Here is a 12,999-nt window from a genome sequence, read left to right as displayed (position 1 = left end):
ATCATCCAACTCAGTAACATGTTCCCACTTTCTTCCCACACCCTTTGATACCTTTTAGCTCTGAGAACTATATCTAACTCCTTGAAAGCATTCAATGATTTGGCCTCAATCAATTTCTGTGACGGAGAACTTTACAGGCTCACCATCCTATGGGTGCAGAAATGTCTCCTCATCGCAACCCGACATGGCCGATCTATCCTTAAATTGTGACCCCCCTGGTTCTGGACTCCATGGCCATCAAGAATATCCTTCCAGTGTTTTACCCAGGTCCAGTTCTGCTAGACTTTTATATGTTCCTATGAGACTTCCCTTTATTCTTCTAAACTCCAGTGAGTATAGAGTCATAGAGTCATTGAGATGTACAGCACGGAAACAGACCCTTCGGTCCAAACCATCCATGCAGACCAGATATCCCAACCCAATCTAGTCCCACCTACCAGCACCTAGCCCATATCCCTCCAAACCCTTCCTATTCATATACCCATCCAAATGCCTCTTAAATGTTGCAATTGTACCAGCCTCCACCACATCCTCTGACAGCTCATTCCATACACGTACCACCCTCTGCGTGAAAAAGTTGCTCCTTAGGTCTCTTTTATATCTTTCCCCCTCACCCTAAACCTATGCCCTCTAGTTCAGGACTGCCCCACCACAGGGAAAAGACTTTGTCTATTTATCCAATCCATGCCCCTCATAATTTTATAAACCTCTATAAGGTCACCCCTCTATAAGGACGCTCCAGGGAAAACAGCCCCAGCCTGTTCAGCCTCTCCACATAGCTCAAATCCTCCAACCCTGGCAATATCCTCGTAAATCTTTTCTGAACCCTTTCTAGTTTCACAACATCTTTCCAATAGAAAGGAAACCAGAATTGCATGCAATATTCCAACAGTGGCCTAACCAATGTCCTGTACAGCCGCAACATGACCTCCCAACTCCTGTACTCAATACTCTGGCCAATAAAAGAAACCATACCAAACATCTTCTTCACTATCCTATCTACCTGCAACTCCACTTTCAAGGAGCTATGAACCTGCACTCCAAGGTCTTGAGTATAGTCCTAACCAATCTCTTCAGACATCAATGCTGCCATCCCAGGAATCTGTCTGGTAAAACTTCACTGCACTTCCTCCAGTAACCAGACCATCTTTCCTTACACAAGGAGACCAAAACTGTGCACAGTATTTCAACTTTGCATTGCCCATTCCCAAATGCCCTTTGCACCATCGGTTTGCTAGACCATTTCAGAGAGCATTGAAGAGTCATCCAACTTATTGCGGGTGTGGAGTCACGTGTGGGCTACACCAGATTAATGTGGAGGATAATTGAACCAAACAGATTTTTACAACAATCAGTGAGGTTTGATGGTCACCATGTCAGAAACTATTCAGATTTAGTTAATGGAATGTAGATGCCAGGAGCTGCCCATGGTGGGATTTGCATCTGGGACCCCCTGAGTATTAGTCTAGCTCATCATGAGACAAGGCCAGTGACCTTACCACAATGCCACCATCTCTCCCTTTCGATAATGTAATACTGCAGAGCAAAGGGTGATCCATGGGCAAATCCAAGGGGATCGATGCAACTCAGACTCAATGAATGGGAAAGCTGAAAATTGGGAGATAGAATTAATTTGGGGGTGATTGTCAGTATGGTGGAGCATTTAGTGAAAGTCTGGGAGAGCCCCAGCAAAACCAGAACATCTGATCAACGTAAGAATGACCAAAAAGGAGAATACCTTGCCATTACCACACAAGATATAATCATCCAGGAAGCATAGCAGAGTGACAGAGTTTATCATGCTCCCTGGAGGAAAACACAGTTTCGACTTTGGAAGCTGCTCATAAGCGCACCACAAATAAAGAGAACGGAAGCAGGAGACAGATAGCTTTTATAACACCAGAAGTAAGTTCTGACTGTTTTATTCAGATTAAACTCCCAGGAGTCGAGAAGGGTTTGCATCAACTAGATAATTAAGGGCTGCACTGATGATGGGAGGCACGTGAATCTTCTTACATACATTAGAATGGAGATGGCTAAATTAGCGAATGCGTCATATGAAAAGCAAGTGATTTGTTACAGCAAGTGACTTATTATCATTCAGTTCAACACAGAGACTGGCATTTTGACTGCCCCAGGGAATAGCTAATAGTAAAATTGCTGCACTCGAGCAGTATATCACACTTCCATCAGTTGCTTCTTGTTGTTCGCCCTTAATTAAAAGTCGGTGTTCTCAAAGTGTCATCCCTGGAAGTAAGAGGGTCCTTAAGGAGATCCCAATGAAATCACCAGATTTACATTTTTGTTGACTAACTAATATTATTTCTGTTGCTGTACACTAGTACTAAATACATTTTCTGCAGTGACAGCTGTGTTTTCATTTGAGTTGCCCACTGAAACGAGGGGCTTCTCAGCCTATGTTAAGTTTTCAAGGAGTTTCTCATAAATATATCCAAGGCTTGCATTGAATGGGTCCACCAAGTAGTATCAATATTTGCAAGGAACAAGGGAGAGGGAGTAATGGGTACGTTGGGTGGGTGGGGAATAGTGATGTTCCCCAAACTGTATCTGTATTTGCAGGGGCTCAGTTACAAGGACTATACCTAAATGTGTGTGTGTGTTAGTTAGAGTGTGCCTGTGTGTGAGCGTGTGTGTGAGAGAGACAGTGAGCGAGATGAGTGCATGTTTATGAGAGAGGTTGTGTGTGAGGGAGAGTGAGTGAGTGTGTGTGCGTTAGTTAGAGTGTACCTATGTGTGAGTGTGTGTCAGAGAGAGAGTGAGTGAGATGAATGCATGTGTGTGAGAGAGATTGTGTGTGTGAGACAGTGAGTGTGTGTTTGTATGTGTGTATGTGTGTGTGTGTGGTGTATTGAGGGGGATGGGGCTTTGGGGTTGTGTTTGGTGGTGGCAGTAGTAGATTGTAGACCGTTCCTTATACATGGCCATCATTTTCAGGCAATCATTGCCTGCAGGTGCTCAGAAATGTGTTTTTTTTTTGTTGAAGTTTCAAAAAAATGCTCAAATGAGACAAAAAAAGAGAAGCAGCATTACTTCGGTTATGTGGACTTTACTGCAACAGTAAAAAATAGAATGATTTTGTGAGAAATGACCACACACACACACACACACACACACACATATATATAATATGTACAACAAATAGAAAGGATACACAACAGAGAACAATAGAAGACTGGCTTTATTCGATGAGAGTGGAGGATTTCTTCATGGCAAGCACAAAGTGAATTATAAAAGCTTTTCCCACAAGTGGAGCAACTGAGCTATCCCCCACTGTTCTCCTTTCATTTATATCACAGGTCGTAATATAGAGAAGAGAAAGGAAATTAGTTTCAGGACTATTAGAAATTAAAGTAAAACAATGCAAGCAGTTAAGCTCATCGATGATGTCAGAACACTGCTGTTACAACAAAGCAGTAACTGTGAAGACACGAAGGAAGTGATAAATCACAATACAACGTGACATAGGACAGCGAAAGCATTCCTTAATTAAAACGGCAACTTTCTGTGGTAGTTTTTGAGTGCAAGTGAATCTAAAGGGATTTTTAGCCCTGACATTATTCACTTTACAGACACTGCTGTTAATAGATATATATCAATATATCTATTTATATATATGCATATATTTTTTAAAAAATTACTCAGGACCATTGCAAGCAAAAAATAAAGTCAATCTGCCTCGCAAGATGAACATTGCCCTTTTAAAGGTGGGATGAAGATTTGAGTAAATATTGAGTGAAATCATCCGTAGTCTGGGTCTTCACACTCAGACACCCAGTCCCTCCCACAGTCTGTCACTCAGTAGATGCAGAACGCCCATATCCCTGACAGGAGTCCTGCTGTGGATGATGAATGTATGGACTACATCTTTGACATCACGTGAGAACTTGGATCTGTTGGTGCCCTGATCGATATCTCCTCCTTTCCAGCAAGTGTTTCAGTCCTTCTTCAATGGGTGGCCTCTCCTAGACTCCTTCATTCCCAGCCAAAGTTCTGCCCTGTCATTTGATAGAAATGATGGTTGAAAGGCCGGTAGAATTCCCGCAGTTTTTCTATCACTTCTGGGTCAATGTCAGGATGGATCCGGCCTTTCGTTTTGCCAAGGCAGTGAGGTTTGCCATTGCCCTGTGGCTTCTTCAGGCAAGGGAAACCCTTGGTCTCATTGAAGAAGAAATGTTCGTCCGTTATCATTCTCTGCAGGCCCAGGAAGTCCTGGACTTTTCCCAGTTCTCCAGCTGGATCACTGATCAGCCTTTCCCCACTGACAAAGTGCATCTGAGACAAGGGGAAATACTGGAGCCAGTTCTCCAAATGCTGAGCATAGATCCCAATCCATATTGGGCTCCAGGACGCGTCAATCAGGCCTGTAGTCCTGTTTTTGAAAGTGAGCGTTTCAAATCCGGGGATGCCCGGTGCTTTGGAGATGATCTGGGTGTAGTCTGAAATCGCTCGAGTCACTGGGTCCCGTACAACCACAATCAGCTTGGTGTCCTTGGACATAGCGTGAATACGCCCCGGGGCTTCTGCTGTCACAAAATACCTAGGCGTCTTCTCCATTACAATCTGACCATCAAGTGCTTTGGGCATCAGGTTCCTGCAAGGAATCACAGAGAAGTTAGTCGTTAAGTGCCCAGTGAGAATCCCACATATGCCCACTAACACCTATCCTCAAAGAGTCACAATCAAAGATGCTTGCACATCTTCCAATCACAAGGTGGAGATACTCAAACCTTCACAAATTGAATGGAGTCAACAGTAGGTGTGCCGCATTTCAATGGGAATTGAGTTGAATATGGAAGTCAAAATACCTGTGGATGTCGTAAATCTGAACCCAAAACAGATCATGGTTGCAGTGGTCAGGTAACATCTGGAAGATAGTCACTAACACCTCAGATGCACTAACAACTCAGATGGTCTAAACTTAGGGCAGGATTTACACAATTAAAAGCAGGGCCTTGGTTATGAACCTCCAGATGAAGAAATGGATACAGGTACAGTTACAACGTTTAAAAGACATTTGGATAAGTACATGATTAGGAAAGGTTTGGAGGGATATGGGCCAAGCGCAGGCAGGTGGGACTAGTTTAGTTTGTGATTATGGTCAGCATGGACTGGTTGGACCAAAGGGTCTGTTTCAGTGCTGTATGACTCTATGATTCTAATTCCATTCATCTGAAAGTCTAGCTTCCTCAATCCACACATGCTGTTTGATCTACTAAATGATTGCAAGATTTGAGTTATATAAAGAAAGGTTGGATAGGCTGGGTTTTCTTCACTGAAGACTAGAAGGTTGAGAGGTGACCTGATCGAAGTTTATTAAATAATGAAGTATATAGATAGAGTTAATGGTCGTTATCTTTTCCCTAGGATTCTTGATTTCAAGACTTGGAGGCACATTTTTAAGGTGAGGAGAGAGATTTTAAAAAGGCATAAAAGGCAGATTTTTTTACATAGAGGGTTGTTTGTGTGTGGAATGAATCTCCTGAGGAAGTGGTGGATGGGGGTACAGTTACAACAATTAAAAGACATTTGGATGGGGACATGAATAGGAAAGGTTTAGAGGGATATGTGTCAGGAGCAGGCAGGAGGGACTAGTTTAGTTTGGTGTAGACTGGTTGGACCAAAGGATCTCTTTCTATACTATATGACTCACTGACTCTATGACTCTGACACTCCCTGTTTATTTTCAAAGGTTAAAAAAAGATTATTTATATGACAGAAAATGGGCACCTTGAACTAAGTAACTTGTTTGTCTTTAATGTTGAATGGGGCCTGATAATAATGAGGTTAGAATGGTGTAATGTCAGCCCCTGTCACATGTACATTTTGTGTGCTTTCAGACTGTCATTGTGTCTCCAGTAACATTAATGAAAGGAGCTGAGTGTCACCTGCTGTGGTGCCAATTTGGAGATTACTACATCTCAGTTCAGATCACAAATACCACACAGGGTCCAGTTCTTCTTGAGTCTGATATCTGATATAATTTACAACAGTTACTATTTATAAGGTGGACATACACCCGCAGGATGGGTTCGATGCTGGCTAATGCTCCTGTAAGTTACACACACATGTCCTGACTACACTGACTCCAATAACACAGTGAGAGTGACTTAAGATGAGATGCGTGATGACGATATGTGGCTGTCTTAAAGCTACAGGTCTGTTTAATCTGTACTCTATCCATGATATAACTGCTCCTCATTTCTAATGGAGTTAATATGGCACCTTGGAAATTTACCTCAGGATAATAATTATGGTGCTTACTTTAATAGAAGAAGGTACGCCTCACCACCTCAGCGTCAGAAAGTTGTTGGTTCAAGTCTCATGTTAGAGACTTAAACACATCAACCAGGTCGACACAGCTGTGCATTACTAAGGGAGCATGGCACTGACAGAAGTGCAGTCTGTAGGATGTTAAATAGAGGTTCTAACTCTCAGTTGCAAAAGATCTTGAGACAATATTCAAAGAAGAGCAAGGGGAGTTATTTCAAATGAAAATAACAAATGCTGGAGATCACAGCAGGTCAGGCAAGAGAGAAAGCAAGCTAATGTTTTGAGTCAAGATGGCTCTTCCATCTATTCCTCAAGCTCAGGTGGCATGGTGGTTAGCACTGCTGCCTCACAACGCCAGAGACCTGGGTTCAATTCCTGCCTCAGGCAACTGTCTGTGTGGAGTTTGCACGTTCTCCCTGTGTGTGCGTTGGTTTCCTCCCACAGTCCAAAAATGTGCAGGTCAGGTGAATTGGCCATGCTAAATTGCCCGTAGTGTTAGGTGAAGGCGTAAATGTAGGGGAATGGGTCTGAGTGAGTTGCTCTTCGGAGGGTCAGTGTGGACTTGTTGGGCCGAAGGGCCTGTTTCCATGCTGTAAGTAATTTAATCTCTGTCCAACATTCATCACATGGTCGTGTTTTGAGAGTTTTCTGTGCATAATGTAGCTGCTGCATTTCCTGCAGTAGTGTAATGACGTACACTTCAAAGACACCATGTTGGCTGTGAAGCTGTTTTTAATGGCATCCTGAGGTTGTGAAAGCCGTGATAGGAAGGAGAATTCTTATTTCAGCCATGCCACCTCACAACTGGCTGCTCCATGCACTGAACAATAAAGATTTATTTGCCTATGGGGGCATCTTAGATCATTTCTTTACATTAAAAGCACAGTATAGTGTGAAGTAGTTCTCAATCTAAAGCATGGTAAGCTTAACATTAAACAGAGATGGGTTACATCAAAATGTTCCTCTGATAGTATTGCAAAATTTGCAACCACTACTGCACATTTCTGTTACCTGCTATTGAACAGGGGGCAACATGGGGGCAACACTCAAATTCAAACCCATGGAAATTCTTGTGGGTGAATAATTGCCTTTCAATGTACCCATTTTGCCACAACAACTTCCCCTAATCTCACTACCATATCCAAATGGACACATCAGCTTTAACAAAGAGCCATGATTGGGAGATGCCGGTGTTGGATTGGGGTGGACACAGTTAAAAATCACACGACACCAGGTTATAGTCCAACAGGTTATTTGCAAGTACAAGGTTTCGTAGCGCTGCTCCTGCATCAGGTAACAATTAAAGCTTGTACTTCCAAATAAACCTGTTGGACTATAACCTGGTTATGTGATTTTCAAATTAATAAAGAGGAAAAAGGAGAACTCAATCATTAGTTCCGCCTTCTAGTAAAGCATTGGGTATTGAATGTTGGCAGAAGTTTTTCCACTTTTAATATAGTGTCCACTGACGTTATGAAGATGCACCGAAAGGAAGAGTGTAGGGCAGGTCTCAGTGAAGGCAAACAATTAGAAAGGAGCTTAAACAATTACACAGAAACTGTAGGAAACTATTCTGTCCTTCCTGAGGCAAACTCTGGATGTATCTTACTCCCATTTTGCGCCAGTATCATTACACGAATGTATATGTACGGACTGTATTGTCCGCAAAGAAAAGAAACAGAGCAGACAAAAGTTGATACAAGGCTGTAGCTAGGTGCAGAGTATACCAGGCAAGCATGGAGATAGCCTGAGCCCATCAGTCTCACTGCAAAACTTCTGGATATTCCATGGATTCAGACTAGATGTGTCCCCAGAATCAGCTCTTTGTCTCTCTGACTAGGGCGCCTGACACACTTTGAGAATCACCCTCAGGAATTATTCCAAGCCCCGCAGTCAGCTGAGGTGGGAGTAACACTAAGGACCAGCTCTATGCACCCTGATTATATAAGAGCAGTGATTGCATCTTACTCACCCTCCCATGGTTTCTAAAGCCTCCGACCCCATCTCACCTCCTGCGACAACAACAGACGATAGGCTGGTCGTGGCTGAAATCAAAAGCCTTCCCCCTCATGTGGCACCTACAACTTAGGGTGAGCACGAGGACCATTGGGTTTGGGCTGGTAGAACAGTGCCAAGACTGGGCCCAAACGCATTTCTATCCCCTGACCTCCAATTACAGCAGCTCCACCCACACACAACATATGGTCGGATTACGTTAAAGAGGATACAGCCAATATTTTTATTACCCAGATGTTCAGTTCAGTATGTCTGAGGAATATTAACAGCAACTTACAAGCAATGAAAAAAGTTATCAATGTCAAACCAATCTTCTACTTAAATGGAAACAGTTATACAAATATCCAAGTTCTGAAGAAGGTTAGTGTCAATCTTGAGCAGAGACTAAAACATTACAAACACATTTCACCCCTTGGTTTTCTCTTATTTCTGTTCAAAGTGCCGTGGCACTAGAAGTCAATTGATTCCTTGTTTGGTGAAATCCCTTTCAGTTTCTTTTCCCTAGTGACAATACACTGCAGTCCCTTAGCCTCCCCATTATGCAGCAAACTGCTGCCCTTCTTTGAATCATTTCACTGCCTCAAGGATTTACTTTGAGTACAAATTGCAGGCCCTGATCACAGAGCAAATGAGGGAGTGCTTTTTACAAGGTCACCACCTGGGCTGCTCCAACCACATAGCTCACAGATACAAAATTACCCTCAGTTCAAAGGTCAGTGCCTAATTTCATGGTCAACACCCTCTCATCCTCGAGCTTGTCCGAAACAATCCAGCAAAACCCACTGTTGGTGTCCTGCACTTCTGAGCAAAATAACAGAGTTATGATGGGAGAGGTAGCTTCAATTTCTTCCCTTTCGAAGGTTGTTTTACAAGCCACAAGAGAATAGCTTTTGCCAGGGAGGAAAGTGGGCAGTCAGCCTGTTTACAGGGATTGAATTGGAGAGGGTGGATGGCAGTTAGAGTGAGACAAACAATTCAATGGTAATATGATCGCTGCCTATCAGGAGAAAAGGTGGGCAGTTAAAATGTGTAGGACCTGGTGAGGCGATGGCCTAGTGGCATTCCTGCCAGATATTAATGCAGAAATTCAGCTAATGTCCTGGGGACCCAGGTTCAAAACCCATCACAGCAGACAGCGGAATTTCAAGTCAATGAAAAAAATATCTGGCGTTAACAAGCTACTGTTGATCAATTGTCAGAAAATTTAACTGGTTCACTAATGGATTTCAGGAAAGGAAATCTGCCATCCTTAGCTGATCTGAGCTACATGTGACTCCAGACCTCATCCGCCTCCTAAAATGGCTGAACAAACCACTCAGTTCAACGGCAGCTGGGACGTGCACCAAATGCTGGCCAGCGATGAGTGAATTAAAAAAAAGATCCAAATGCATACCGATTGAGGAGGTGGTGGTAATGTCCCTGGAATAGTGATCAGAATGCCAGGGTAAAATTCTGGGGATGTGGGATTGAATCCTATCGTGAAGTTACAACTCTGTACTCTGAATGAAATTCTATTTTTGTCTCCAGAACCTTTTTTTTAGCTTGGAGAGAAACGCGAGGTTTTACATCAGTATCTGGTCAACCTCCTCTCGCGTGTCTTTCATCGCTGGTCCCCCATAATCAAGCAAGTCCACTTGTCAGGAATAAAAGCAGAATGTACTGGAGAAACTCGGGATGTCTTGCAGCACCAGTGGCGAAAGGAATGGAGTTAATATGTCAAGTCCTCTTCTTCATTCTAAAGTACTGGTAAACCTGCTGAGTTTCTCCAGCACTTTCTGTTTTCAAAAAAGGTCACATCAGATTTAAAGTATTCACTCTGTTTCTCTCACTCAGACACAGAAGCTACCAAACCTGCTGAGTTCCTTCAGCACTCTCTGGTTTTATTTCAGATTTCCAGCATCTGCGGTTTTGCCTTCGTTGAATGTATTGTCAAGATTCAGGTATTTAGAAGAGAATTTAAAAGGTGGAGATGGCACCACAACTGAAGTCTAGTTTCACTTAACAGTGAGACTGTAATCATCTGAATGTGAAGTAGGGTAAGAGCTCCCTGTAGAATATGGTCTCCCAATATTCAGCTCTGTGGCCTGATAGCCACCTCACAGGGAAAGGGTTAACGCTGTTTACTGAGGTCTCAGTGTAAAGGGTTAATGCTGTTTAGAGAGCCCATTATTAAGACAGAGAGGAAAAAAAATCAATTTCCTGTAACAGTCACATTACAGAATATTTCTCAGATGAAAGGGACGTTTGTGGTCGGGGAATTTTCATTTTGATGTTCCTCTTGATGCTCTTTTTGTAATGCAGCCTTTTAGCCTTCACTGAACAGCCTCTTATCTCTCCATAGGCTTGACAGGGGTACTCTCACTGATTGACTCCATTGTAATTATCAATAGACTCCCAATTAGTCATGCACTCAAAAACCATGGAATGAAGTAGCCCTGTTTTTAACAATCTGAAAGAGGTTTAATGACCACACAAGCATTTTCCTTGCCTGTGGGAGAGTACATTCACATGAATTTTTGATCTGGGTGTAATTTTGGTCACTACAAGGATGCACTTAGAATATGAAAGCACTAGCTGGCAATATTTAGTCTCTGAAAGTGTTTTGGGAGCCATTTGCAAGCTTTGTTTATAAAGGCATCCATGGATTTATTTTGTTTGTTGATTTCGGCTTCAAAAAGTTTTTTTTTAAAAAACTCACCGCTTCACCAAATACTGCTGCAGCTCAATTAACATTAACATTTAAAGAGTATCTCTTTCTGATATTCTTAATCTATTTTGCTTATCACAAACACAACTTAGCAAGCAGCTTCGAACAGAGCCGTTTCATATAATTAAGGCCAACACGACATAAAAATGTCAACCATCATTAGATTTACAAAGATATTTTGATGCATCAATCACTGTTCAGCTCTCAAATTTCATCATTTGTTTCGTAGCTCACAGAGCAACTACTTGTGACACAGTAGTAGTGTCCCTACCTCAGTGTCAGGACATCTCGGTTCCAGGTCTAGTGGTTTGGCATAGCATGTCTGAATGGGTTGATTAAAAACATCTATAGAACGACCACTATGTCTATAGCTTTGTGGGCATTGGAAGTAAAGGAATGCGTGCCTTATCATACTAACAACTTTCAACCTTTACCATAGAGTCATACAGCACCGAAATAGACACTTCGGTTCAACCAGAACATGCCGAACATTATCCCAAACTAAACATCCCACCTGCCTGCTCCTAGCCCATATCCCTCCAAACCTTTCCTATTCATGCACTTATCCAAATGTCTTTTAGCCATTATAATTATACCCACATCCACCTCTTTCTCAGGAGGTTCATTCCACACAGCGAACCACCCTCTGTGTAAAAAACATTTCCCCTTGTCTTTTTCAAATCTCATTCCCCTCACTTTAAAAATGTGCCCCTTGTTACTGTGAGCGGTGGTAAACATGGAGTCACCGTGCCACCATAGCGTAGATTCACTCAGAGTGATGTTGGGGCTTTTTCAGGTTTGATTAGTAAGGCCAGTCAATGTAAACTCAGCTTATAGAGGATTTATTGATGATCTGATTGAGGTATTTAAAATGGTTGAAGGGGGTTAATGGATTATGTCCGACAACAAGCCACTGATCTAAAACATTAGACAGAATTTTAATGGACCCCTCATGGTGAGAAACATGATGGCACTTTACATGGGAGGCCATGCACCTCCCACGGTTATGACAGGGCTTGAAGGAACTGACGGGCACAACTTATCCACACACTGCATGATGGCTAGGAGACTCATTAACGAGCCATGTGACTGTATTAACCCTCAGCCTGCCAGAGAGGAATAGCAGCTCAGGAATCACAGGGGCATCACATGGCCATCCAGTGCTTCCATAAAGCTGCCAAGTCGGCTTTGCGTGGTTGGGTGGGGAGGGGACCATCCCACACTCTCAGATATCTGGTGCCCCACTGGTATCAGGAAGGCAGGTGCCAGCTAGTGCTGGAAGCCATCTCCCGGCCTTTGCTTTCGGCTCTCTGCCAGCCACCTCCCCATAACCTTCACGCTTCCATGACCTGTGTCTAGGGATCCAGGGATGATCCTCGACGATCCCATTGGGATCATAACCAGCAGCAGCCAATTGAGACAAAGACAGAATTCTAATCCGTAAGGGAATCAAGGGGGACTGTGAAAACACAGGAAAGTGGACTTTAGGATTATCAGATCAGCCACTGAATGGTAGTGAGGACTTGATGGACAGAATGGGTCACTTCTACACCTCGGACAACTATCTGTGTGGAGTTTGCACATTCTCCCCATGGGTGCGTGAGTTTCCTCTAGGTGCTCCGGTTTCCTCCCACAATCCAAAGATGTGCAGGTTTGGTGAATTGACTGTGGTATACTGCCATTGTGTTCAAGTAAGTTTCGGTGCATTAGTCAGGGGTAAATGCAGAGTAAAAGGGTAGGGGAATCGGTCTGGGTGGGTTACCCTTCGCAGGATTGGTGTGGACTTGTTGTGCCGAAAGGTCTGTTTCTACTTTGTAGTGATTCTATGGATTCTACATCTCATGCTCATTGTCCACCTTTAGCTGCTACCGGAAGTCCTCAAGGATCAGGGTTTTGCCCTGACTCCTAACTTTTGGGGAAGGCCCACCTCAAACCTAAGAGCAATGAAATCTCCCCAGGCTTTCCATTCACAAGTGGCAGGAGGT

General features: G+C 43.2%; 1 protein-coding gene across 1 annotated transcript in view; it reads right to left on the bottom strand.

The window, feature by feature from the left end:
- Positions 1–3,181: 3,181 nt before the first annotated feature.
- The window catches only part of hs3st3l (heparan sulfate (glucosamine) 3-O-sulfotransferase 3-like), a 147,459-nt gene continuing 137,641 nt past the window's right edge, over positions 3,182–12,999 (bottom strand). The window contains exon 2 of the mRNA XM_072558252.1: positions 3,182–4,612. Coding sequence (XP_072414353.1) covers positions 3,994–4,612 — 619 coding nt within the window. The 3' untranslated portion in view covers positions 3,182–3,993. The remainder of the gene's footprint in view (positions 4,613–12,999) is intronic.

The sequence above is a fragment of the Chiloscyllium punctatum genome, chromosome 39 (assembly GCF_047496795.1).
Source record: "Chiloscyllium punctatum isolate Juve2018m chromosome 39, sChiPun1.3, whole genome shotgun sequence".
In the NCBI taxonomy this organism is placed as follows: Eukaryota; Metazoa; Chordata; class Chondrichthyes; order Orectolobiformes; family Hemiscylliidae; genus Chiloscyllium; species Chiloscyllium punctatum.
This window is presented reverse-complemented; position numbering and strand designations above follow the sequence as displayed.